At 38.2% G+C, this 26,897-nt stretch overlaps 4 protein-coding genes, 1 non-coding gene and 1 pseudogene across 6 annotated transcripts; 2 read left to right on the forward strand and 4 right to left on the reverse strand.

Moving 5' to 3' along the window:
- Positions 1 to 2,117: 2,117 nt before the first annotated feature.
- LOC137718679 (pentatricopeptide repeat-containing protein At4g21065) lies at positions 2,118 to 4,409 on the reverse strand. The gene is made up of 2 exons (XM_088698536.1): positions 2,403 to 4,409; positions 2,118 to 2,202 (listed from the first exon to the last, which is right to left on the reverse strand). The coding sequence occupies exon 1, from the start codon at positions 4,301 to 4,303 to the stop codon at positions 2,516 to 2,518; it is 1,788 nt and encodes a 595-aa protein (XP_088554662.1). The 5' UTR covers positions 4,304 to 4,409; the 3' UTR covers positions 2,118 to 2,202; positions 2,403 to 2,515.
- LOC137717949 (AFG1-like ATPase family protein) lies at positions 4,376 to 9,407 on the forward strand. 2 transcript variants are annotated; one of them, XM_068457460.2, is made up of 14 exons: positions 4,376 to 4,701; positions 4,792 to 4,928; positions 5,027 to 5,169; positions 5,271 to 5,416; positions 5,503 to 5,582; positions 5,737 to 5,994; positions 6,386 to 6,496; positions 6,761 to 6,889; positions 7,210 to 7,331; positions 7,409 to 7,478; positions 7,591 to 7,683; positions 8,087 to 8,214; positions 8,748 to 8,889; positions 9,087 to 9,407. In XM_068457460.2, exons 1-14 carry the CDS (start codon positions 4,566 to 4,568, stop codon positions 9,219 to 9,221), a joined length of 1,830 nt encoding a protein of 609 aa, XP_068313561.2. In that variant the 5' UTR covers positions 4,376 to 4,565; the 3' UTR covers positions 9,222 to 9,407. The 2 variants fall into 2 exon arrangements, with proteins under 2 accessions (XP_068313561.2, XP_068313559.2); XM_068457458.2 differs by having other exon boundaries at positions 4,489 to 4,707.
- Positions 9,408 to 14,823: 5,416 nt separating this feature from the next.
- On the reverse strand, positions 14,824 to 15,729 carry LOC137716755 (EG45-like domain containing protein). Its single transcript, XM_068456134.2, has 3 exons — positions 15,569 to 15,729; positions 15,120 to 15,402; positions 14,824 to 15,024 (listed from the first exon to the last, which is right to left on the reverse strand). Exons 1-3 carry the CDS (start codon positions 15,702 to 15,704, stop codon positions 15,018 to 15,020), a joined length of 426 nt encoding a protein of 141 aa, XP_068312235.1. The 5' UTR covers positions 15,705 to 15,729; the 3' UTR covers positions 14,824 to 15,017.
- A 1,163-nt stretch (positions 15,730 to 16,892) lies between these two features.
- On the reverse strand, positions 16,893 to 17,197 carry LOC148695119 (signal recognition particle RNA). The gene has a single exon (XR_015965820.1).
- Positions 17,198 to 18,411: 1,214 nt separating this feature from the next.
- On the reverse strand, positions 18,412 to 18,540 carry LOC148695120 (signal recognition particle RNA; annotated as a pseudogene).
- A 4,944-nt stretch (positions 18,541 to 23,484) lies between these two features.
- LOC137717818 (adenine nucleotide transporter BT1, chloroplastic/mitochondrial-like) lies at positions 23,485 to 26,651 on the forward strand. Its single transcript, XM_068457304.2, has 3 exons — positions 23,485 to 24,548; positions 25,696 to 25,857; positions 25,938 to 26,651. The coding sequence occupies exons 1-3, from the start codon at positions 24,000 to 24,002 to the stop codon at positions 26,406 to 26,408; spliced, it is 1,182 nt and encodes a 393-aa protein (XP_068313405.2). The 5' UTR covers positions 23,485 to 23,999; the 3' UTR covers positions 26,409 to 26,651.
- Positions 26,652 to 26,897: the final 246 nt, after the last annotated feature.

Here is a 26,897-nt window from a genome sequence, read left to right on the forward strand (position 1 = left end):
TCTTTTAAGTCTAGATTCATAAATCATCCTTGCAAAAATTCAATTCAACCCAAAACCATTTGTCTATTTAATTATCACAATGAAATTTCATTGTCTCAATTTCTTTGAACTCAATTAGATTTCTCAAATATTTCCGATTGACTAGTATTTTGTAAGGATGATCTACGAGGTGCAATTTGAAAAATAGACGATTCAGATCATTAGAGTTCGATATGATGTGGACCTTGCAACTAATCTCATTTTTTAAAATATATATATCGTGATTCAGTGCTTAATTGTATCTAGCCTAATTATAATGGCATGCATACTTTTGCTGTGCGTTTTATGAATTTACATGAACTTTTGAGTCTTCAACTAATGGTTGTACAAGGTTGTGCTAAAGATATTGTCAGTACAGATTTGTTCTCCTAGACTCCAATAGAAACTGTTGGTCATCCACCGTAGATCTTAATCCAACAATTGGTTCTCATTTAACTTTTTGTTATACTTTTTTCTGCATCGATGCATTAAGATCTAAGGTGAGTGACCACCATTTTCTTGGTCACTACAGTCTAGGAGAACATGACGATATCAATATATTAAACAAACAATAGTATGCACGTGAACATATCAAAATTCTCATGTGATGAACTCTCTACCAACTGGCAAGATACTCGTCAAAATTCATCCAACAATTTGGGGCCTGTTTTATATCCTGTTAAAAAAAAAAAAAAATTGTGTAAAAAAGGACAGTAAAAAATTGTAAAGTGGCCATTTTCAAACCCTATGCTCATTCAGTTAGTATAGATTAATGTAGGGCTGAAAACACGATCATCCTCGAAGTATATCTGTCTCCGATTTTTATCAATTTAAGCTTCCTAATTCCTTTTTGTAAGAAAATGATATCTAATTGATTTGTTATTTTATTCAAGAGGCAGAGCCACAAACTTATAGTTACAAACGCATCCTAATATGGTTCCTACGATCAAGCTAAATCATTCACAAATAAGGAAAGAAGTCATTTACAATATTGACAGAATCAACATTCCATTCTAAGCTCGATCTCCTTCAACACTTCTATCGAGCTTAATGATGCAAATCGAACATTAATGAGTTCTAACATGCAACCTCAAGATTTCCTCGTCGAAAACGAGTGAAGTAATCCAGTACCAAAAAGAAAAGAATGAAACCAACAAAACAAGCAGTGGAATTATTACTTCAAATGTTCACTCAATACACACAGCCAACTTTCACAGAAAAACTAAAGAGCTATTACTCTTCGACGTACAATACGCGTGTACTTCTATGTACGTCCGCGGGTACATACACAAATTACTCGGCGTCTCAATACAGATTGCTCTCTCAAAGACTAGACAGAGAGAGTTGATCAAAACGAAACAAGACTAGACACAGAGAAGGAGAGACTTACTGCTGATTGATTAAGTAATAGAAATGACAGAGCACACGGTTTGCATGATAGTGAAGATGATTACAAGATTTGATATGACCACCGCATAAAATATGACCGAAAACTATCTTTCGATCATTACATTCCAACATGTGCTACGACCACAAGGATCATTACAGCTGATCACTGTTCACTCACGGTCAACAAACTATCTTTCGTTCATTACATTCCAAGATTTGATATGACCGAAAACTAAAAAAATAAGTAAATAAACAATTACCAAAAAAGAAAAGAATTTGAAACCACTGCATTTCAATCCAACGGCTAATTCTAGAGGCCTTGCCATGAGTTATGAGTAGTAAATGTCTTCTGCATAACCATATGTGAAAATTTATAGACGTTTTTAATTTTAGGTAAATGATTTCCTCATATTACTTTTCTTCTTTTGCACGAGAAATAATCAGCGGGACAAACAGGGTGAAATCACTTCCCTTATTTTTTTGGTAGGCAAGACGGAGACTGTTTCTTAATAGGTTGAGATTCACATCTGGTCGTATACATCCATATCCCTAGATCGTATTCGTCAATCAAAACATATAACCACCAAACATGTGAGACTAAAAGCTTCAAGCAATGGATATGTGGAAACATAAAACAAAACAAGCAATTATGATTTAAAATAAATAAAAGAAGAAAAAAAAATCGAGGAGATGGATTTGCACCTGCTATGACTAGAAAAGCTGAATGCAGATTGTATGCTCCTCCGCTAGTTGTAGTACAAGTTCTCTCAATAATACATACCACAATGGTGAGCTCTGTCCAGAAAAGGCTTAGATTTCCAAACATAAAAGATAAACAAGTTTTAAAAGTTAAGTCACTCGGAGCTTGATTTTATGCATCAGCTTTTTAGTGAAGCAAAAGGTGATCCAATAGTACATAAAATAAACAAAACAATCCCTTACAGCTAATTAGATGTTAAAACTTCACTTAATAAAGCAAAATGATGGAGCTATACCAACAGCAAGTTGTTTTGTGGCTGTGATCAATTTTGGGGCCACTCTTTGTAAGGAATTTTCATTGTAAAATATGCTTATAAGCTCCCATTTGGAACCATTTCTGATATGCTTGTCACCAGAAATCTCTACAAGAACACATACCATCCTTGAAATGGTGAAACCTGTTTCTATCCCTCACCACTATTTCTCGATTATAAACTTTAGAGATGAACTTAGTAGCAGAGTGGCAATCATCGCAAACTCGTAAGTTCTTCACTATTTGAATAGGAGTTCCTGGAGGCGTATTCAGGAGGGCAAAGGCAATGGCTAACTTTTCACTATGCCTATTCAAAGCATCCTCTTTATCTTCTTCATCGATATCTAGCAAGACCTCTGATGTAGTGGGCACGTATCCAGCTTTCTTCATCTTCCTCCCCATCTCCTCTACCATCTCGTAAATCTCTTTGGATTGTCTATGCGATTTATCTCCAGCCACAAATTCGTAAATTTCATGGTCTAGCTCGATCATAGTGCTCCCAGGGATCTTTTTCATCCCCTTCTTGTCCATCGCCTCTCTAATCTTGGTTTTCTTGTCCCAATGGTTCATTTTTGCATAAATGTTGGAAAGCAGGACATAGTTTGACTCCTGCATAGGTTCACTCCTGATTAACTGCTTGGTGATACTCTCTCCAAGCTTGAGTTCACCATGTGCACGACAAGCACTGATCAGGGTTCGCATGACTATAGGGTTTGGCTTAATCGGCATCTTTTGGATAAACGCCAAGGCTTCTTTGACACATCCGGCCCTGCAAAACATATCCACCATGCATCCATAGTGTTCTATCTTAGGTACAATTTGAAACTTTTCTTCCATTGAACTGAAGTACCTCTTACCCCTTTCAACTAGCCCGGAATGACTACACGCAGAAAGCAACCCTAAGAAAGCAACATCATCGGGTGCTACCCCAGTCCCAATCATTTCCTCAAACAAAGCAATGGCTTCCATTCCACGGCCGTGCATTGCCAGACCATCAATCACAGAAGTCCAAGAAACAATTGTTCTCCCACTCATGTTTCTAAACAATTTCAAAGCTTTATCCACATTCCCGCACTTCGCAAACATGTCGATGAGCGCATTACAAAGCTCCACAGATTTATGAATCCCTTCTTTCTCAATGTAAGACTCAACCCACTTCCCAAGCTCAAGTGCACCTAAATCCGAACATGCAGACAGAACGGAGACCATAGTTATCTCATCCGGCTGAACTCCCGCCATCTGCATTTCCCTAAACAACTCAACTGAATCCGTCGACCACCCCACACGCACATACCCACCAATCATCGCGCTCCATGAAACAGAGTCCAACTTGGGCATTTCATCAAATACCTTCCGGGCAAACTCAATCCCTCCTCCACAACAACAATACATATGAACCATAGTGTTACAAACATGAACATCGTGATCAAACCCGAATTTCACCACCGGCCCATGAACCGACTTCCCCAAATTCAAGTCCCCAATTCCTGCACAGGCCTTGAGGACAAAAGGGTAGGTGAATTTATTAGGCAAAACAGAACCTTGGACCATAACATTGTAAAAGCACAAAGCTTTATGCTTTTCATGGCTGGTCTGCGCGTAAGCTCTAATTACAGTATTGAAGAGGAACGAATCGTAAAGATGCGTATCGGCATCGCCGGAGAAGAGGAAGGAGGAGGCGTAGTCGATGGCTTTAAGGTCGGAGGCCGTGGAGGCGAACTTGGTGAGCACTAGCGGATTGTTTCGGAGCCCCGACTTCAAAACGTGGGCGTGGATCTGGGAGAGCTTTGAAACGGCGTCGCACGCTTGGAGGAGCGCCAAGCAGCTCTGCTCTGCTTCTCTTCTGTTGGCGGTAAAAATGGCGGTCTTGACGAGCCTTTGCATTTCAAAAGCTCCCAACGGTTAACGGTAAGTCAAAAACATAAAAGCAAAAGCAGGATTTAACAAAACGACAATGGAGTCCTTGTCGTTCGGGATCCTCCCGCACTTTCCGCTTTTCCACGTGGCTGGTGGAATTTGTGGCCACGTCACGTCGTCGTCTACCTCTCGACTTACTGGTACGCTTATGTTTCGTTTACAGTTTGTGAGAAATCAATAACGCCACTCCGGAGTTTGATAATTCCAATCCAAGTAGCTGGGTGGAAGAATGAGAAAAGCGTCGTCGATCTCAGCGCGTTTGTTTCTAGGGTTTGTTCGAGGCCAAACAACCTCCAAGCTCCGGTGCTTCAATGCGGTGCGTTTTCACTGTGATCGAGCCCAACCTTCCTCTATTAAGCCTCCAGGTCCAGGTTCCCCCCTCTCTCTCTCTCTCTCTAGAATTTCAATTCTAATTTCTCCCTCTAGAAATTCAACTGGAATCCTTGTGCTTTCAGGGCCACTAACGCAGTACAAGAGCCTGGTCGAGGAAGGGAAGCTGCAGCATGATCCGAAGCAAGAGACGGTGGCGTTTCAATTGGAGGAGTTGCTCGGGAGATTGGAGCAGTACGAGAGAGAAATGGAGGATTATCATGTGAAAAAATCATTAATTTTCAGCTCCTACATTTGAATTCAAAGTTGGAGATTTGAGAATTGGTCGGAGAACTTTGAAATTTTCTTCACATTTTGCAGGAAAAGCTTGCGATTTGGGAGAGGCGGAGAGAGGACGAGCGGCGGAAGCTGTTAATGGAGGAAGCTGAGAGCCAGCAGAAAGATGATGTATGGACATCAGTCACCAACCAGCGCAATAAGTTTGTGCAGAGATGGCTGTCCCGGTAAGGCGTAGGCATACCATTGCTTGTCGAAAAAGCTTAGAGATTTTCGGTTTCTTTTTACTGTTTTCTGAATGTCAATGTTGTGATTCTGTTCGGCTTAGGAAGAAACCTGATAAAGCAGAACCCGGAGTGGGGAAATGGGTTTCGTATCTTAATCGAGAGAGGAAGTTAGATTCACGTGTTGGTCGCCGCCCAACCGCTCCTCCGGCTCCCAAGGGACTGTATATTTACGGCAATGTTGGAAGTGGTATGTTGCTGTGTTTTTTGTATATGTGTATTATCTGTAAAGCAAATGTGTGCCAGCTTGAATCGAAATTCGGTACTTCTATTCAGGAAAGACGATGCTTATGGACATGTTTTTTAGTGCCACTGAAGGAATAGTTAAGCATCGAAAGAGATATCACTTTCACGAGGTGAGCTTTTGAGTGTGATTCGACAAATTTTGGATGACATTAACTGATCATACCCATTTTATTTTGAACCGTACATCCTTGAAATATGTGGATCATCTTCTTTCCAAGTTGGCCTTGAGAATGCAAGTTAATCTTTTAACATCTTTACTTGCAGGCAATGTTAAAGATTAACGAACAAATGCACCAGATTTGGAAAAGCCAAGTGGAGGAAAAGTCTTTGCATTCAAGCCTTTCCAATTGGGTAATGAATCTTCCCTTTGATTCGAGGGTGAAGGAGTGGGTCGCTGCAGAAGACAGATATAAGCAAGAGGTTCAGATGAAAAACATCCTTCCAGCTGTAGCAGATAAGCTGCTCATAGACCGGCAGGCAAATCAAAAGGGTGGTAGCATTCTCTGTTTTGACGAAATACAGGTCAGATTAATGTGGACTAACAGATTTAATTGGGGACACATGTATGACTTGTAACCTATTACCAATTAAATAGAGCTAGTATTTGCTGTCTCAAATCAAGCTTGAAGGATCCTAGTCCATAGCTTATAATGCCTTTAATGCCTTACCGAAATGATCGTAAAATTCCTAATGGATCAGTCAGTCAAGATTTAATGTTTTTAGGTCTTTCTGTTTTGTCCTTCATTTTTTTCTAATCGGAAGGTTGAATTAAACTTGTTAAGTTAAATAGGATTAACTTGGCATTCATGTATTGATAATGATTCCGTATTTTCTACAACACGTTTGGGGAAAACCTAGCTTAAATGTTCTGCTGCTCATCTTGTGACTTGGAATTTCTTTCTTTCTATTTCAGACTGTTGATGTATTTGCTATTGTGGCCTTATCTGGAATTGTTAGCAGATTGTTAAGTACCGGAACTGTTTTTGTTGCCACCAGTAATCGAGCGCCAACAGACTTAAATCAGGTGCACATGTGTGCTTTTTTAATACTGTGATAAACCATCCATATTCCCTGCCAATTTATTTCTCTCGATAATCCTTTGGCATTGTGCCTATTCATGTAACTTCATGGGTAAGGAGTGATGAAGATGGCCTAAAATCAATACTTTGTCAACGATCTTTGAATTATTTAGCAACTTGATTGTTATGTTGATAAGAAGTTTTCATCCTTTTTTCTTGGACCAACATTTCGCTACGTTTTTCTTTTGAAACAAAAATTTCTTATGCAGGATGGTATGCAGCGGGAGATCTTCCAAAAGTTTGTTCGCAAACTGAACGAGCACTGTGAGACTGTTCTCATTGGAAGTGAGATTGATTATCGTCGTGTTATAGCTCAAAGTCAAAGATCTGCAGACCAGGTAAAGCATGAAGCATTTTCTTTTTTGGCAAATACATGTGAAATATTACTTCTATTTCGTTGCACTCGTCGACAACAGCTTCATATATGAGTGCTGTAAGTCATGGCTATTTTCCGGTCATTCTTTAGTTGTTCTTCATGTATATGATGGTCATGCTTCACTGACTCATCAGTCTATTCACAATTCTGTATCTTGTTTTTGTAAATTATAGAAGCGGAGTTCCTACTCTTTGCATTTTGGAGTAGTTGTTTCTATCTAGAAGTTTGAAATGGCATATAGAAAATACTGTCGTGTAAAACTTTACTATCTTAAACATACAGGTTCACTACTTGTGGCCCTCAGACAGCATTGCTATGGAGAAATTTGAGAAGAAGTGGCATGAAGTCACAAACCAAACAGGGGGACAGATCGCCTCGGATACTATTCGAGTGATGTTCGGGAGGTACTTCTAAAATTTGAAATAACAATTTATTTGTCATAATCCATTATGTAATTAAAGACACCTGGTTCCTAAATCAGAACACTGGATGTTCCCGAATGCTCTAATGGAGTGGCACGGTTCACATTTGATTATCTCTGTGGTCGGCCGGTATTACTCTTGCCTTTGTCTGTGTTTGCGATTTTTGTGTTATATCTTACATCCATTTTCTATTTCTGATGATTGTTTTATATTTTCTCTCTGCTTTTGTTATTGAATTTAGGTAGGTGCAGCTGATTATATTGCAGTTGCAGAAAATTATCACACTATATTTATATCTGACATTCCAATGATGAGTATGCGTATCCGTGATAAGGTACTACTCAACTTCTCTAGTTTTTTGTTTGGCATGTTTCATGTTCGGGTTCCATATAAGTTGGTTAAGCTTCATCGGACAATAAGGACTAAAACATTGTATGCAAAGTGGGTTTAGTTATATCTGGTAATGTGAGTCGGGGGGAACTTTCCACCGCTTTGAACATATATCTGCAGTTATTCAGGTTAATGCTTGAAAAAAAGAAACAGAAAATGAAAGCATTAAGTAGTCATCATGTCCCAATCCTGTCAATGATAACTGGATTGACATGCATGCATATGTAATGTACGAGATAAATACAAACATCCAAATGTCTCAAAAACTATATCTCACATTTAATTTTAGTTCAAATGAGTATACATTTGACATAAACTAAAGTGTTTTTTTTCTTCCAATTTTTCAGGCACGGCGGTTTATTACCCTCATTGATGAATTATACAATCATCATTGCCGTCTATTTTGTTCTGCAGCATCTTCTATTGATGAATTATTTCAAGGAACTGAAGAGGGCACTCTTTTTGATCTGGAGAGGTGAGTGTCCGTTTTTGTTCATTTCTTATTAATTTTATATCAAGAAATCTCAGGGCTTTGAGATTCATCATTCTGGGTCAGGACTTACCGCTCATTGCTTTGTTTCTGACTTGTATTCCTTTCGCATATGTTTTGCACTATGATGCACAGATACTTCTGTTTGGTCCCGTATCCCATATCCGATACTTGATCGGATACAATACTTGCCCGATACTCTCGGATAGGTTTTGCATATCCTCAAGTAGATGCATGTAAAAATTACTTTCTCCTGCTTGCACACACAATTTATTGCATTTGTGCAAATTTATCAGCGGTTGGGGAAACTGTCATCAAAATATCAGCTCAGTTTTAAGAGTGCAACGTGCAGGAAATATCAATTGACTTGGATATGTTCTTGAAAGATTCTTGTACTGTCAAGGGCTTAAGGAGATACATTTGCTTAATAGTACAAGCAATTCTGATTGAATGGTTCTTTTAGTATTGTTATGGTTGTCAATATTTCAGTCTAAACATGTGTACTTTCTTGCTTTCAGTTTCCAGTTTGAAACAGAGACAGAAGGTTCAAAGCTTCGTCGCGATGTTTTAGCAGAAGGTAATGTTAGTTCAGGAGGTGCCCCAACTGGTATAATATCCATGCTATCTGGTCAAGAAGAGATGTTTGCTTTCCGCAGAGCAGTAAGTGGTTCTTTGTTTCTCCAGACCACTTTGTTTCTGATTTCGTTCTTTGGCCCTCGGAACAGTTTAGGCGGTCCAATGACAGCAATGAGTTAATGTAGAAACTTCAGGGCTTTTATTTTCTCTGGTTTTTCTTGTGGTTTCTGGCCAGACAGATTCATCTTCCAATATTCTGAATGGATGATCCGTATGTGTAGGTGTCGCGCTTGATTGAAATGCAGACACCCGTATATTTGGAGGGAGTCCACGGTCTTCATCCGTATTTCCAGAAACAACGCCGAGGATTTGAAAGTATATCTTCACGAAACATACAGCCGCAGTTGTCATATTAAGCAGCAGAATTGTTGTACCAATGTTACTCCTTCCTGTCCATTTATAATTTTCCATTCATTTGTATCTCCTTACGGTATGAACCGAGGAGAAAATCCAAAGAAGTCTGAACTTGCCATTACTTGACAATTAACACACAATGTCAAGGTTGTGAGTGTATTTTAATAAAGAAATTTGGTATTTCAGTCGTTCTTTCTTGTCTGCAATTTCCAGCACGACGGCCGTTGTCACTTATGTGAAGTCCAGACTGTAGTGTTTGACTTTCCTTATCAATATTGTAAATAGTACTTCACATGCTCTAGTTAGTTTTAAGACAGTCATTATGTGATCATACTGCTGGAAATAATCAATCAATCGTTTGGTTTTTCTCCTCAAAGGTTTGTTCATGCGTATGCATTTCATATTTAATTTTCCAGTCCATTCTGTCTAGTTGTGTTGTCTCATCAGAATTGATCACTGCTTTCACGCGAATTAGGCACACACTTGAAGACATCCCATATGAGCCAACCGACACATTTTTTCCGAGAATGAATTTTCCACCCTAGATATGTAAAGATTGCTTTTGCTCTTGATGCGTGTCTTTGGGTTCTCTTTGTTTGAAACATGCATGCCTTCCTTAAAAGAGATCCTAGGGTTCATTTGCTCTTTGGTTAAAAAGTCTAGATTTTTTAAGATTGCATTAAAAAGTTTTAAGCTTCCTCTTGTGTTCTTCACTTGAAACCTTATCTGCCAAACTGATTTCCATGCATAAAATTCCCCATCATTGAGAAATAGATTTGCACTATTTTCATGGTCCCTTAAGTTTCAAATCTTCATTTAAACCTAGTTTTTAGATTCACATTGATTTCTTCCTTCAACTATTTGACTAGAGAAACTAATTGATCTTTTGTATCCAGATTTCACATTATCATCATCATAATATCATTTGCATTGATCGTGTTGGTCTCGGTGCCACAAGAAGAAGAGTTCAAGGTTAGAGCTGCCTCCTAGTGAAGACTAAAGACATATCCATCATGTGCAAAGTAAGGTTGCACAATGGTAAAATTGCTCCTTAGATTAGATCTAGGAAACGAGCTTGATGTGATAAGTTGTATGAACCTTATTTCCACTAGCAGATTGGACTCGGTAGAGTCCCCATTTTTTAATCCAGAGGTGGGTTTTTCCAGGCAAAAACTTCGTGTGTTGTTGATTGTTTTTCTTGTTCACATATCTTGTTCATTTGCGTGTGATATATGATTTCTATGGCTTGCAAATATATTTATGTTTATGACTAAGTTTATCAGAGTTACCATGAGCATTGAACTAGACTTTAGTTAATTTGGATCACTTCAGTAATCTAAGTTAACTGATTAATTCGTTTTTGGTTAACTAGTAAATCTGAACTTAGTATATTGGTGTCGTTGACTAGTCAGTCTAGCATATATTGATTTTTAATTATAGGATATTCTGCCTAGTACCAATTTCAACATAATTTTATGAGGAGACAATTTGTACGTGAAGGGGAACGGTGCGTATGACATTTTTGGAGTGACAATTACAACACAGTGTCATACAAATCTTCAAAACATAAATAAACTAACGAAACAAGGACATGGGTTCTGAAATGATTCATTGCAACTAAGTTTGAATCCTCTTAGATTAGTGTTAAAACTATATATTGTCTCTATAAAACATAAAAAAAAATATATATATATATATATATATATATATATGTTGTCATTAATTACAAAATATTTTGTAGGTTATCATCATTTGGTACATTTTAGGTTATCTTGGGAAAATTACAAGAAAATTGAAATTTTCTTCTAAGAAACACGTAGACAATTAGGTTGAGGCTTGAGTATCTCACTTTCTTTAAGGAGATTCAAGCACACTGTGGCTTGATAAAATTTCACAAACCAGTGCATAGTATATCTCTTGACTTGTTCTCTCTAGAATACAACCACCCAACTGAATCATCATGTGACCACTAGTGGAGCCAATGCGGGGGCATTGGGCTCCCTTGACCCTAATAACTTTGTGAACGAAACCATTTAAAAAAAATTTTTACCCCTATAATAGCACTGTAGTTGTAACATCCCACATCATCCAGGGTAGTGATCCTTAAATGTATATTGACATCCCTACCTAACACGAGGCTTTTTGGGAGCTCACTGGCTTCGGGTTCCGTAGGAACTCCGAAGTTAAGCGAGAAGGGGGCTAGAGCAATCCCATGATGGGTGACCCACTGGGAAGTTGCTCGTGAGTTCCCAAAAACAAAACCGTGAGGGAATGGTAAGCCCAAAGCGGACAATATCGTGCTACGGTGGTGGAGCGGGCCCGGGAAGTGATCCGCCCCGGTCCGGGATGTGACAGTAGTAGCAGTGCTGCAACATCACCCGCAACATAAAGTTGCTATTGTAAGTATTCTTGGTTGTGTGGGCCACAATGGCCAGCAAATATTGACCCAAGTTGGCTCACCCAACATGGAATATGTGAGCCCACATGTGACCCAAGTGGTGTACTTGCTAGTGAAATTAGTATTGATTTAGGGAATTGTTATTAGCACTCCAAAAATCTCATTCTACACTCCAAACTTTCTATATTATGAAAGAAAAATACACTTGTAAGGAGTGTAGAATGAGATTTTTGGAGTGCCAATAACACTTCACTTAATTTAATTGTTGCTCCTGTTTTAGTTGAAATAGCATTTTCGGTAGTGAGAATTGTGAAGAATCCACTTCGTAATAGGATGGATGATCAATGATTGAATGATATTTTGGTTGTGTACATTGAGAAAGAGGTATTTGATTTTATTGATAATGATGTTGTAATACGACATTTCCAAAATATGAGAACACGTCGTGGATAATTATAAATGAAAGTATGATAGATTTTTTAAAGCTATTTTTTGACCCCATTCCATTGTCTTAAATTCCTGACTCCACCATTACGTGTGACTCAAACTTATCTGCACAAAAAAGAAAGAGTCCAAAACTCCATCATAAGAACATTATTCTATGACCAATAAATAAAAGATGAAAAGATAGAGGAATGAAGAATAATAGTTATGGAGGAAATTTGGACAATTTTCAATTGCACATTGTTTTCATTTTAACCATAAGTAGATGAGAAAAAGAAATTTCGTTTTGCTTTGTCACTCTTGAGTTGGCATCATCTTTGACTCTTTGACCTCGCAGTTTATAAGAAAATTAATAAATAAATAAATAAATTATTTATTAGGATTCTTATAACTACGAAGAGATGATTGATCCTCAGTTATGAGATAACTACCATGCCACTTTGCTTTCGAAGTCGATAAGACATTTTCCATGTTTTTAATTGCTGAATCATGATTCTCTGAGTATGATGCCTTCATGTTAATCTCAATTATTTAATAGGATATAATGATTTGTCTCCATTATTTAATTGTTTGGCGGCTCGATGAGTAATATATTTTGAATAATGCTATACTTATTATCTATTTATATCATTATTTATATTTTATCTTAAATAAAGGTACGACTTACTAACTTGCGTAGATTTCATTTTTATTAGACAGATGATTCAAATGATGATACAAATATATGGTACGAACAACATTTTTTTTATATACTTTAGCAACTAAACTACAATCTATAGTAATATTTTTCTTCATTAATAAATAAAAGATCTCATATTCGACTGACGTAGATGAAAATAGCATATTATATTTGTGATGAATTCAATAATTAGTAGCTGACCTATTGCAACAATCTGGCTCAATCCTCTCTCCACTTATAATAGAATATCCCTCTTCAGATCAATACCAAACTTACAAGGTGAAGAAAGAAGATTTCCCACTACCTTGTTTAAGTAGGAGATAATCAAGCAATTGAGATTTTTGGGTTGCACAAGGGCGGCATAGCGGAAAGACAAACAAAACATGTAATTTGCGCTTCACTTTAAATTAGGCTCTTCTTCATATCCTTATTATTTATCTAAAACATTTTATCATTCATTGCATTCTTGATTAGAAAGGGGAAAAATAAATCTCTTATTTTCATAAATCTAATCTAATGCATCTCAAATTCATATTGTTGTAAATAAAACCTTATTAAGGTACTATAGGAATTCCTCGTTTCAATTTTGTCTTGACCTCAGTTTGCATTGGGACTACGATGCTACTAACTAAACCAAATCATACTATTATACATAAATGAACGAATACAAATACGATAAACAATTTATTTGAAGTTCTTCAAAAAAATAGAAAAAAAATTTCAATTTATTTAAAGAAGCACAACTTTCTATCCCTAAGTACAACAGGTTTGGCCCTAAACTCAACCCAACACGAGCAAGGAGGGGCATGTTTGGGAGTTGGGATTGTGTGAAAGAAAATCTTGTATATGTTGGCGTAAGTCAATATTATAGGGATTCCATGTATATATACTATAGAGATTTAATGTATGTTGATATGAGTTAATGTACCAAGAATAGGAATTCAATGTTCTCATACTAAGGATTCAATTGTACGTGACATTCTTGTACTTTGATATATATTTTCTCCTTGAGAGAAGAATACAACACAACAATTTAAACCGTAAAACTCTTGAACGGTTTTACACTTTTATATGTATATTATCGAATACATTCAGTACGAGTACATAGTCTTTCGAATCTTGCGAAAGTACATAATTAATTAATTCAAGCATTGGTGAAAAAGTAGCATGCATCTAAAGTTCATGATTAGTGGTCATATACCAGAAGAAGAGATGTAAAAAATAATTTGTAAGTTGATGAGATCGATTAGTTCTTAGTTGCAATAGTGGACATGATAATGCACTACACATCAGCCCACTCATCACTTATGATACAGTTGTTGAGTTCTAATAAAACGCGTAGCTAGTTGGAAAGGCTACAAAACCATGCACGTTCCGTTTTGTTCACGACCATTAGTTGTTTTTATCTCTTGACTCAGTGGAGGTTCCATTTCGATAAGGTGCAGCTGGCTAAAATAGATAGATCCCACTCATGGCTCAAAGTGGAGACAAATACTTTCAAGGGATGTTACTGTTGTTGTATTTCAAGTTAATTGTATTATTTATATAAAAAAAAAAATTATAACACATGATAATATGTGATTGACTTGAAATATATTACCGTGATAACTCACTTGTATGTACGAAGGAAAGTCAATACTGCATAATGACTATAATGGGTAAGTCGGATAGGCATTGTTGATTAGGTGCTAAATGAAACGTGTTTAAGGGCTACAAAACAATTGAGTAGAACATAACTAGACATCCAACTCAAAATTAATTGAAAAAAAAAAAAGAGTATTTCCCATTACATTAATAATGATGAACATAGCAATATAATATATGTGCATGCACTATGAGGTAATTAGATTTTGCATCTGCAGACTGTAGTCTAGTCTCATTTCCAAATGCAAAGGCTCGGAAACATCTCTATCATAATTGAGGGCCGAAAAAAAAGAGAGGAGTACGCGTGAGGAGAAGTGTTGTTATCATTTTCTTATTTATAAGCAAATTAAAAGAACTAAAATTTACATTATGATCAGTAAATGTGAAAGAAGTAATGTTCTTTTTGATTTTATTGGCATGTAGATGTGTGCTTCTTGGATAAAAAAAAACTCTGCGTGTCATTTTATTGAAGACTAGTGTAGTACAAATTAAGAAAATGTAGTATCATATTAATTATTATTACAATGCTTCTCGATATCATTATAAACCTGAGACCAACATGAACTACAAAGTCAATATAATTGATGATATTCTCAGCTGTAATTGGTCATCATATATCTGGTTCAGCTGATTTCATATCCTGTAGATCAAACGATCGACATATTAGTATATATGTAGATATAAGGAAAATAATAGTAGAACTATAAAAGAATGCAAAATTATATAGATATTTACTGGACATATTCGACGTTGATTCTTGTAGAAGGAGAGTGTGAGATGGCTGCAAAAGCATCAGTTGACATGGCTACGGTAGAAGGGCAGGTTGAATCTCGACAAAGATCAACCACCTTCACGTCCACAGTAGCACCACCCTTGCAGGGCTTATTACGTCCACTCAGGCACCTCAGTCTATACCGCCTTCCGCACGCAGCACCATTGTCCCACAACCCTTCACTCACCGCCACAAACAGATTCCCCGGAGGGAACTGGTCTTGCCTACTTCCAAAGCACTTTGTAGCTGCACCACAATTACAATATGGCATTGAAAAATATTAACTAATATATATATATATATGAATGTATATGTAGTTCTCTAATTCATAATTTCTGACGACATAATATATTAAACATCTTTACATATTCATTGTATAAGCATATAGAGAGAAGAATATGTTGTTGCTCACGTATGTAAGGAGGACCGTAAGACGTTGCTGTGCCGATATCACCAGAAACAAGCCTTAGTTCTCTGCATAATAAGCTTAACACTATTGACATGAATAAGAGCCTCATGTTCACAACATAGTTAGAAAATATATGCATTTGTTTAGGGGCAAGACTATATATATAATGGCATTGGGGCTCCTCTCTCTCTCTCTCTCTCTCTCTCTCTCTCTTTCTAGATCTCAAAAAGTTTAACTACTTTTTAAAAATCTTCGGCTAAGGATGAGAATCATGTACATAATTGGAAATTCAAGTCAAAGAGTTTAATGTCTTATAGATGCGAGAAAGATACATGCACCCGTTAGAATTCCAGTAATGACATTAACATCCCGAGAGTGCATGTAGTCCTTATTGTTCTTTTGGAGATGAGCCTTTTAAAGTTGTTGTCATGGGGTTGTTTCAGAAAAGGGTATTAATTACCGAAGAAAATATGAGCTAATTAAGTGCGAAGTCTCATCACTTCGAGTAAAAAAATGACATAAAAGTAATGAGAAGCTGTTTTTTTAGAAGGAAAAAACGCGTGAGAAGTTGAGACGCACTTTACAAATTTACATTTTGCTTTTGCGAATGCCGATATTAATCGGTGGAAAAGCAAATTGTGGCTGTAAACGCAAATTGCATCATTAATTCGTGATTGTTATCTTTACCTGCCAAAATTTTGCACTTCATGACAAATTGGATATTTTATTTCCTACCTTGGTTGACTAAGCACCGCAAATGAACGTGATAGAATGTTCCTTTAAGAATTGCTTAGAAATCAAATGACCAAGCCCGCTAATTAAGGCAGCCTATCAAACTTTCTTTTTTAATTAACAAAACAATATTTTAAACTATAATTTACGAGAAAACAAACTCAAACTTGAGTGCAACGGAGCGAGCCCATTAACTTAACTTTGATCTAACAAACATCTGCCAATGATAGGTTATGCAGCTTGGAATTAAAAATGTCAAAAGTAGTAGGTATACAAGTTTAATTGTCCAATTCGAATCTCTTCCGACCAATTCAAATCCCTTACTCGTTAAAAAAAACATCTGTCAATGATAATTTATATAGCTTGGAATTCAACAATGTCAAAAGTAGTAGTTATAAAAATTATATCATACCATTGGACAAGTAGAAATTGTCCAATTCGAATCTCTTACCATTCGAATCCCTTACTCGCTAAAAAAGCAAAAAACAAAAAATAAAAAGATAAGAACCATAAAAAATAGGTTTTTGAATCCCTTACTCGCTAAAAAAGCAAAAAACAAAAAATAAAAAGATAAGAACCATAAAAAATAGGTTAAAAAAATGTTGGTCCAATCAGTTCATACTAGCGGGCCATGTTGGCTCCGAGTGGCACCAACCCGTTATCCTTCCACTGCCAAGAGCGGGAGGTGGTCGTTGCTCTGTGAAGCCAGCCTTCCGCGGTGTCCTCCGCTCTAGGAACCGTGAAGCATGAGCCTTCGCCCAAACTCCACGGCACAACTCCTGGCTTGGAACGGGCGGGTTAGAATAGAGCCACGACAGAGCCGACCCGATGAGACCGAACCAACGTTCCAACACTTTGATGTCCCCACTCGGGTTACAAGCTTGTGTTAATAAGCTCGACGATGCCTTCGCTTTGCGCAAGTTTTATAAAGTGCTGTATTTAGCTGCTGATGGTCGATGTGGGACTAATTGTAGTTGGTGCTTCCCTCTTGACTTGCTCTTCCCTATTTGGAAGCTTAAAACTATGGCCATATCAAAATCAAAAATTGAGAGAAATTACGGGAGTTAAGGTCTACCTTGTTGTAGAGAAACATTCAAATAAGAAAAAATTGAGAGTTTGAAGCCTCTCCATCTTCCACCGTCACACTCCCTATGAAAGTTAATACTTCCTCCCCCGGCCTTGTTTGATTGCCTCATTCTTTTCTCATCACATTCTCACACGAACACCATTTTATTTATTTTTATTTTCTGTAAAGTTCCGAGTGATGAGTGATATATCGTGAATAAAGTTCCAGCAAGAACTAAAAGAAATGAGATTACTTGAAGCGTTTTCCAAAAAAATAATCACCATTAGACCAGCCTGGTATTCTAGATGATATGGACACGACAAGGAAAACAAGTTGAGAGATAAAAAGTGCAACTGGCACTAACTAGCAGGGCTGAAACAACCCGGTATACCGGTGAGAATGTCCCTCAATGTTCCGGTTTGCATCCAAGTTTGTGCAGGCCTTTGAAGCTCTTTAATTCTAGATTTGAGGTAATATGTTTTCATCTGTTTAATTCATGATGAAGGGAGGAGGAGTTGCTTCCTATTCCAAAGCTCCTGCACCACCCAAAACGCGTGCAGCTGCTTCAGTTTACTCATGTTGGCACCCTGATCCTAAGCTTGTAAAGTGCCTTGGAGCTTACCACACTGCTTCTGCAACTTGTTACCATGAGATTTGCGTATCTTACTGGACACGAAAAGTCGCCATTCAACAAGACTGCTGCAAGGCCATTGTCGAAATGGAAGATGATTGCGGAAATGATATGTTTTCAGCGAGTTTAACTACTTGTTCCAAGCTTTGTTGCAGCACAATTGCTCCAGCAAAGCTTCGCCGGCACGGCCAAAATCAGCAGGACCATCACCACCAAAGCATAAATAAGTACTAAATAGCTCAAATAAATTACTTTTTTTTTTAAATTTTATTTTCCCTTAATGGTTGTTATCGCTTACGATTTTCTACGGTCGGTATATATTACTGTATATGCCACACAAGCAAATATAAAAGACGTTGGTCCAATTGGGCCAGTCTAGCGGGCCATGGTGGATCCAGATGGCACCGACCCGTTATCCCTCCACTGCTGAGAGGGGGAGGTGATCGTTGCTCTGTGAAACCAGCCTTACGCGGTGCCCTCCGCTCTAGGAACCGTGAAGCATGAGCCTTCGCCCAAACCCCGTGGCCCAACTCCCAGCTTGAAATGTTTATGCTTTGTGCAAGGTATATAAAGCTGTATGTACAACTACTGATGGTCAATGTGGGAGTTCTCCCATGACTTGCTCTTCCCTATATGGAAGCTCAAAACTGCGGCCATATCTAAATAAATTTGTAGTCTTAAATACTAATTTTTGAATATAAGGTTTATATTGCTGTGGATAAACATTAAAATAAGAAAAAAATCGAGATTCAAAGCTTCTCTCTGACCATCAAACTCCCTGTGAAAAAACTCAAAACGATAAGTGGTGTTCAAATGATTTTGAAGTTAATGCTTCCTTCCCCAGCCCTTGTTTGATAGTATCATTTTTTTCTCATCATAATCTCACAGAGACACCTTTTTGTTTCCTTTTAGGTTTTGTAAAGTTTCAAGTTATGAGTGAAATATATGGATTAAAGTTCCGGCGAGAACAGAAAAAAATGAGCGTGCTCAAAAGCGTTGCAGAAAAAATTTGCATTGGATCTACCTGGTATTATAGATGAAGGACACAATAACGAAAGCAAGTAGAAGAGAAAAATGCAACAGCCGGCAGGGCTGAAACTATACCTGGCGTTCCGGTAAGAATGGGGATACGCTCCCCACCATTGGATTTAACTTTAATGAAATTATGTGGTTGAGATTGTATGGCCTGTGTTTTAATCTCAACCACACAATTTCATTAAAACCAATCTAACGGTAGGGAGCGTGTCCCCATTTTTTTGAAAAAATGGAGATCCCTCCCCTTAAGCAATCTATTCGTCTGTATTCCAAGTTGCATCCAAGTTTGTTCAGGCCCTTGAACTGGATAAATAGACACTAGGGATGTGGTGTAGGTCTCAGCTTCTATTCTAACTTAAGATAAAAGCACCTATAGAAACAAAATAGATAGAATAGAAACAAAAGTTTGGTTAGATTCTTCAGGTTTGTAAAACATTTGCTTTTGTTATATGATTCGGCCACACCAATTTTCGGGCTTCGTGACGTCGAGCCGTATTGGGCAGCCACAAATAACCAAGCTAGGTTCAGCACTTCAATAAATACATAACCAGAGCACCTGACTAACAAAGCCAGTAATTCAACACCGTAGCATCCTTTTGTTTATTTTATGGTTGCATCTAACTCTTAGGTTAGACTATCTATGTACAACCCTTAAGTTAGATTGCCTATATACCCTAAGACGGGATCAAGTCATTCGTAATTTTCCGTTTTGTTAAGCTCCAAAAGTGTTGTATTCACGATGGCTTTCAAGACTTCTCATGATATTAACTAGCAGCAAACATTAAGTTCTAGACAATTCCCAATGCAGAGTGATGCTACAAATGTCATTTCATCTTTTACATACATCGCAATGCTTTCTACCAACAATTCCACAATTAGCAACAATTAACAATTCAATGATCCAGAGCGGTACAATATTAACATCTAACAACATTGATCAGCCAATACGATCAAATGTCACCTCACAAAATTAATCGGTCCAATCTCCATAAAGATCTACCTCATTTCCTTACCTGGGTTCCAAAACAATGACGTTGTAATCTCATTACAAACACAAGAATCCACCTTAAGCAACTGTATTCACAAGAATCTAGGATTCTAAACCAACTCAACGGAACCAAATAGGAAGTGGGATTCCGAACCAACTCAATGCATCTGGTCCCCCAATGCAGATTAACTAGCAGGATCATAGGCATCTATTTAATAGTGTAGTTCTCGAATGTAAATTAACCAGGCACGATCAACTCAAACAAGTAACCAAGTAGGCAATGACCCCTTAACCAAGTGTAGTCACCCCTCGAATGCATATGGTTACCCACCCCCCCCCCCCCCCCCAAATGCAGATTAACCAGGTGGGACTATAGGCAATCGTCCAATAGTTTGATCCATCATACATCATACATCATGCAAAATACATCACCCACGAGATTTTCATTGCAATAACATACCCAGTTCATCACACACAATATATCATACGTCATACGTTATACATCATAACCAATTAACTAGTCACATAATATACGATTTCTACTAAATGGTCTTCGACTCATTTCCTCACACTAACAATTGTGCATATCATTTATCTCATCTAGGAGTTGAATAAACCTGTAAATCCCAGTAAGGTGCCACTCACACGCAAACTGAGGTCTGATACCCCAGGTGGCCTGTTAACCAAAATAGGCCCACTAAGATCTATCGTATCTCTAGTAATGCTAACTTCAATTCTTAAGAATACTTCATAACATGTTGACCACAAGTCAACTCTTAGTTAACATGGTCAATGGTAGGGTCACAGCACTACGTAACCCAAATCCGAAAGATCAACAAATTAGATTTTTGATCCGCAAATTTCTAAGGTCGTCACGTCACTCCACAACAACATACTACAATTTCAAGACGAACGAGGGCCCTTTACGAAACAAGGGTCAAACGATGAAATCTTATTGGATGGACATTAAAATTGAGTTTAGGGCATCAAAATTAGCTTAGGAAAACAAAGTTAGCCCATCTGGCCCATGCGACGTTGCATGCGGTGGTGGGCTGGTTAACCCTAGCAAGAATCCAGCCAAATCCAAAGCATGCTCAAAATACACAAAAACTTAGCAAACAACAAGGAGAGTAAGTTTTATACCTGGGCTAGAGCCTAGTTGTGGTTTGAAGGCAGTGAAAATCGCGCGCCACCGTCCAACGTCCAATAGATGATCCAAGACATGGGATTTGAAGTTGGTGTCAAGGTGAGTCCAACCTAGGTGGTGGTGACCATCACCGCTAAGAGAAATTGCTGGAAAGTGGTGAGAAACCGACGGCTGTCGAGGAAAAACTCAGCATGACCCATTATGAACGGAGGCCCAGCAGAGTCAACTTTTCAGTGGGTTGTGATCAGGAGGCCGAGGACTATAGTTTGGTGGTGGTGGTGGTGGTGGTGGTGGTGGTGGTGACAATTGATTCGCCGAAAAAAGATGTGAATCCACATCGAAAACTTTTTGCTCAACTGGGTCGTGTTGTCGGGTTGAGTCAATACACACGGATCAGCTTTCCAAAACAAGAAAAATTAAACTTTGAAAGGTCTGATTAATGAGTAATTACGAAAAATTAAACTTTGTAACTAACTACAATTTTAAATTAACGAAAAATAAAATTGGATTATCTATAAAGCGATTAATTATTTATATGCTCTCTTTATTAATTGCAATCTTATTGTGCCTCTTAAACTTTATTTGTTTTGTTGGGAACCCAAATCGCTGCTGAATCAATTTTTATTTTTTATTAATTACTTAATTCCCTCAACTTGTGTCTCACTTTTCTCCTTTGATTAATTATGTCAAAAAAAATCCGAACTGTTTTATGAAAGGATCACGGTCAAATAATTTGATTCAAATCGTGTGATCACGCATTTTGATTAACTAAGTGATGAGAACCAAACAGTTCAACATCGGTTTAGTTCTACTAGTTCATCGGACAATCTAAGGAGGAGGCTATGACATGTTGGTTTTGCAACGGGAATGTGAGATTCGCATTCAAAATTTTAGATATGAGAAATTCTTAATCTAAGTAAATCTGAAATCAATTCACAATAGTCCTAGTCAATTGTGGTAACCATCTAAGTGGGGAAGAGCTTACATGAAATGAGGACATCAAGGTGACAGTGTCGCAAACTAGTCATGTTACGTCATGTTTAAAACTTAAAACATGTTGTGTTGTGTTATTGGTCTACAATGTCACCGTGTCCTCTTGAGGTTGTTGGTAAGTCCTCTGGAGTGAATGGGATGATGTGGCTGGTAGGGAGGGATATGAAACTAATATCTCATGGGACTGCTTCTTAAAGGGCTGGAATTACTTTCTAACGACCAAAATAGATTCTGACTACAATTGGTATAAAAAAAAAATGTAGACGCTTTCGACTATTTACCCTCATAAACCTTTGAAAGGGCTGGAATTGCTTTTGAATGGGATATGAAACTAATATGGACAATAAGTGAACCATTTAATAGGATAATATCGTTATTTTCAGCATTTAGATGAGTCATGTGTAAATCAAATAGGACGGTGAGAATGTAGTTGACGATTTGTAAAGATTTAGAGAATAATTGACCAAAATAAAAAGTCATAATAAATCGGACGAAATTCTCAAAAAATTAAAAGCGGTTAATGATCATAATAGTGTTTTCTAAAATACACATGCTAAATGCCTTTTCAAGATGCACTTTTGAGTGATTCAAAAAAAAAAAAAAAAACACTTCTTGTAAGACCAACTCCAACCCTTGGAGCAAGTCTCAAATTTTCCCTTCTATTCCACCCACCCCCCCCCCCCCCCCCCCCCCCCCCCCAAAATTTCATTTTTCATTCCAATCCTTGTTCTAAAATGGGGTTAAGTATTAGAAATAAAAAAATAAAAAAAGCCAAATTCCGGCCAAGATTTAGGCCAAAGTTAGTGGGCTGGCCCATTTATGCGAGTGGGAAACCAGCAATTAGAGATCACTTTCCCAACTGATGCGCCATACTCTCCCAACTCTCCAGGGACTGCAAGGTGGCGACCCCATCCACGTGGGTTGTGTCGTCCACTTGTTGGCAATAAAGTTGAGCCCAACAGCTCCTTTTGTGATCAACTGCTCACATTCAAATGGTCTTTAGTTATCCAACAGTCCACATTTAATTTAGTTAATGTTTTTGTTTTATATTCATTTTTTAATAATCTGGGGCTAAAAATTTAGGTTTTAAAGTTTGGAGCAGAAAAATTGTTTATGAATTTTAACCCAAAGATTGGAGAAAATCTAATAAATTTCAACCTTTTCTTTTTTTTTTTCTTTTTTTCTTTTCTTTTTTTCTTTGAATGGAAACACTTATGGCCAAAATTAACGGTTTAAAAGCCAAGCATTTGTGAAAGAAAAAAACTAAAAAAAGAAAAAGAAAATGAAGAAACGTATTCAAATCCTCGAGCGACCGAAACGCAACCTTTGCTTACACAAGTGACAAAGGATTCTGTCTTTGGGGAGGGTTCAGTGGCACGAGTAGCTTTGTACGTTACTCACCTGGATACAAAACCTGACTCCCTCTTCCCCTTCCCCTTCCCCCACCTCAACAGCCACCACCACGACCCCCACCACCAAACCACAGAATAAGAGAGAGGGAGCTGCGACTGCGTGTGGGAGACAAGCAGACAGAATCCAGTTCCCACCTACCTCTCCTCTCTCCTCTTAGGTTTTCTCTTCCTCTTTTACTCTTCCCCCTTTCGTTTTCATCGCCTCCTTCCCGAATCAAAACAAAACCCAATTCTGTATCCACCCAATTTATTTCCTTCTTCGCTGTTGTTCCTCGTACGCATCTATTAAAATGGATTCTTCGGTTACCCATTTGCCCAAAATCGAATCTTTGCCTCTCAAGCACTGTGAATCCGCTTGAAACCGTAGCCAAAAATGCTTTTGTCTGCCACTAAATCTTAGAAGAAAGCGTTTTGCTTTAGGTTTTGAACAATGGGTAGGAAACAAATTCAAGTTTCCCATGATAAGATTGATGGGTTTCTAACTGTTTGCAATTTGGGAAATTTGGGATTTCAATGGAGTCCCCAAGAGGGGGGTTACCATCCCGGAGGCTTATTTGCAAGCGTTAGCCAAGTGGGGGTGGGGTTTGGGGTCTCGCCGGACCCTCCCAATCCACGCAGTGATGGCGAGGCCGTGAAGCTTCCGTATGCCGAGCAGTACATGAAGTATGTGGAGGGGATTAAAAATTTTGGGGTTGGGGAAGAGAAAGGGGTGGTGAAGAATAAGAAGGGTGGTCTCAAATTGAAGATTAAGATTGCAAACCCTTCACTGAGGAGACTAATAAGTGGTGCAGTAGCCGGGGCAGTTTCGCGCACGGCTGTGGCGCCCTTGGAGACGATAAGGACGCATTTGATGGTTGGGAGTAGTGGGCATTCTACTACCGAGGTGTTCAATAATATAATGAAGACTGATGGGTGGAAGGGGTTGTTTAGAGGAAATCTAGTCAATGTGATTCGGGTTGCACCGAGCAAGGCGATAGAGGTATGAAGATTTCTTTCGTATCAACTTGTTTTGGGTTATGGTGGATTAAGGCATGTCTGATATCTTCGACTTGCTGCATATTTACTTTTTTGTGCTTAGCTTGTCATATTGGTGATGTTACTATGGTTAGTGATTTGACTTGTTCTTTTTTAGATGTAGTATGGCCTCTGTTGGTTGTTAGCATTGCATGTAAATTAATTTTGCCCTTTGTTTGTTGAAACTAGGAGTAAGTCAAGTTTCATACTTTTTCATGTGGTATTTTGTTTCTCTGAACATATCAAGTGCGTCCAATACGAATTAAGCTGTCTGTGAAATTTATAATTGAGAACATTTCTGATTTAATCCGAAAAGCTTGGTCTTTGGCTTCCACAAGGTATCATGATGCTTTTCTATGGGATTACAGGTCTGTTTTCAGCTTTTTTCCTTCACTGGGATGTATATGCAACAATCTTAGTTAAAGTGCCTTGCACCTATGAGTCAGCCCATGCTTATATTGCTAGATCATATGGTTTGGAACCTGCCAATCCTTTGGTATGATGCTGCTTTTAGTTGCACATGGTAGTGCTTTTTCATTCTAGTCAAATGATCTGCAAGGTACGGTAAACTACCTTATGCAGAACCTCAAGGAGGAACCTTGTGTGAATTGGAGAAATTGAATTCGTGGTATGGTGTTCTGCATTAGTCATTGTATGGAAAATGCTGCTGCAAATTGTTGATTTAACGTGCTAATCAGTTCTCCATTTAGTTCTTTTTTTAGTTATATCATCTTCGATCATTGAGGAGAAGCACTATAATGTTAAAGGAGATGGCCCATCTAGCTTCTGTTTAATACAGAAAAGATGAAGCTTGCTTCATGCAGAAAGCAACTTCCTTTTGATGTACCGTGTTTGAACTGGCCTAGTCTGTTTTTTGTGTGGCCAAGAAAACATTTGTTTATAGTGTATACAAACAGATAAAGAGATTTAAGGCACCTGTCCAGTTTAGCTGTTGTATTGTATTGGTGTGTACATGTTATGTTAACTCAAAGTTGGCAAGAAAATCAGTTGGAAGTTCCCTGCATGAATATGATATTCGTTACAAAGATTTGAAGGATTTCAAATCTGCAGGTTTAATTGGTTTTGTGTGTGCTACCTTTCTCTATTTGCAGCTGTTTGCTTATGATACGGTTAACAAGCAACTGCAACCAAAACCTGGAGAGCAGCCCAAACTTCCAATTCCTGCCTCATTAATTGCAGGTGCTTGTGCTGGAGTGAGCTCGACAATTTGCACATACCCTCTTGAGTTACTTAAGACGCGGCTAACCATTCAGGTATTGTAAGGACTAGCACGAGTGTGTGCCTATCTCAAGTATGGCTGTTGCATCACATAATAATGTTGTTATATCTGCAGAGAGGCGTTTATGATGGCCTTTTGGATGCATTCTTAAAAATAGTGCGAGAAGAGGGACCGGGAGAGCTTTACAGAGGTCTTGCCCCTAGTCTTATTGGAGTAATTCCATATGCTGCCACCAATTACTTTGCTTATGATACATTACGGAAAGCCTATCGCAAGTTTCTCAAACAGGAGAAGATTGGAAACATTGAAACCCTTTTAATTGGATCAGCAGCCGGTGCTATTTCTAGTACTGCAACTTTCCCACTTGAAGTGGCACGCAAACAGATGCAGGTAGGAGCCCTCGGTGGGAGGCAGTATACGAATGTGCTTCACGCCCTCGCCAGTATACTTGAGCATGAGGGGGTTCAGGGTTTATACAAAGGGCTAGGGCCGAGCTGCATGAAGTTGGTGCCTGCAGCAGGGATTTCGTTCATGTGCTACGAAGCATGCAAGAGGATACTGGTAGAAGGAGAAGAGGAAGAATAGAATACTTTCATGAGATATAAATGACCTTACATGTTGGTTGCAGCAGAGAGGAAAGATATGGGAGAACCCATCTTCTGAACGGGTTTACTTGCCCATTTTCTTTTTGATTGCTGGATTTTTTTTTTTTTTTTTTTTTTTTTAGTTCCTTTACATTTTGCAACTCAATTGAGGGAGCCTTGTTTTTCCTGAGGTTAGACTTGATGTTTTTGAGGATTAATTTAAATGGCATTTGGCTTAGTATTTTGTCTTGATGTGTCATAAGCGAAACAACAATTTGCATGAAACGAATCCATCACCATGTGGATCTCAGTTCAAGTAAGTCCTCCGAATGCGGCTGCAGCTCCAAAGGTATACACATTGTACACATGCATTTCTTTGTCGGGCGCCTTATTTATTGCCTTGGAGGTTTTGCTACCAATTCCCTTTGCTATCATGTCCTTGCATAATGTTCACGTTGCCCTAATATTGTTTAGGGATGTACACTGCCCA

This window comes from Pyrus communis, chromosome 8 (genome assembly GCF_041283825.1).
Source record: "Pyrus communis isolate YQ-2024b chromosome 8, ASM4128382v1, whole genome shotgun sequence".
In the NCBI taxonomy this organism is placed as follows: Eukaryota; Viridiplantae; Streptophyta; class Magnoliopsida; order Rosales; family Rosaceae; genus Pyrus; species Pyrus communis.

Bases quoted from the DNA above. Each gene is read 5' to 3' on its own strand.
- LOC137716755 (XM_068456134.2), bottom strand. From the start codon at position 15,704: ATGCATATATTTTCTAACTATGTTGTGAACATGAGGCTCTTATTCATG. The intron at 15,403-15,568 runs GTGAGCAACAAC...ATTGTGGTGCAG, and splicing joins TTACGGTCCTCCTTACATAC to CTACAAAGTGCTTTGGAAGT.
- LOC137717949 (XM_068457458.2), top strand. From the start codon at position 4,566: ATGAGAAAAGCGTCGTCGATCTCAGCGCGTTTGTTTCTAGGGTTTGTT. The intron at 7,332-7,408 runs GTACTTCTAAAA...TTCCTAAATCAG, and splicing joins ATTCGAGTGATGTTCGGGAG to AACACTGGATGTTCCCGAAT. The intron at 7,684-8,086 runs GTACTACTCAAC...CCAATTTTTCAG, and splicing joins GTATGCGTATCCGTGATAAG to GCACGGCGGTTTATTACCCT.
- LOC137718679 (XM_088698536.1), bottom strand. From the start codon at position 4,303: ATGCAAAGGCTCGTCAAGACCGCCATTTTTACCGCCAACAGAAGAGAA.
- LOC137717818 (XM_068457304.2), top strand. From the start codon at position 24,000: ATGGGTAGGAAACAAATTCAAGTTTCCCATGATAAGATTGATGGGTTT. The intron at 24,549-25,695 runs GTATGAAGATTT...CTCTATTTGCAG, and splicing joins CACCGAGCAAGGCGATAGAG to CTGTTTGCTTATGATACGGT. The intron at 25,858-25,937 runs GTATTGTAAGGA...TTATATCTGCAG, and splicing joins AGACGCGGCTAACCATTCAG to AGAGGCGTTTATGATGGCCT.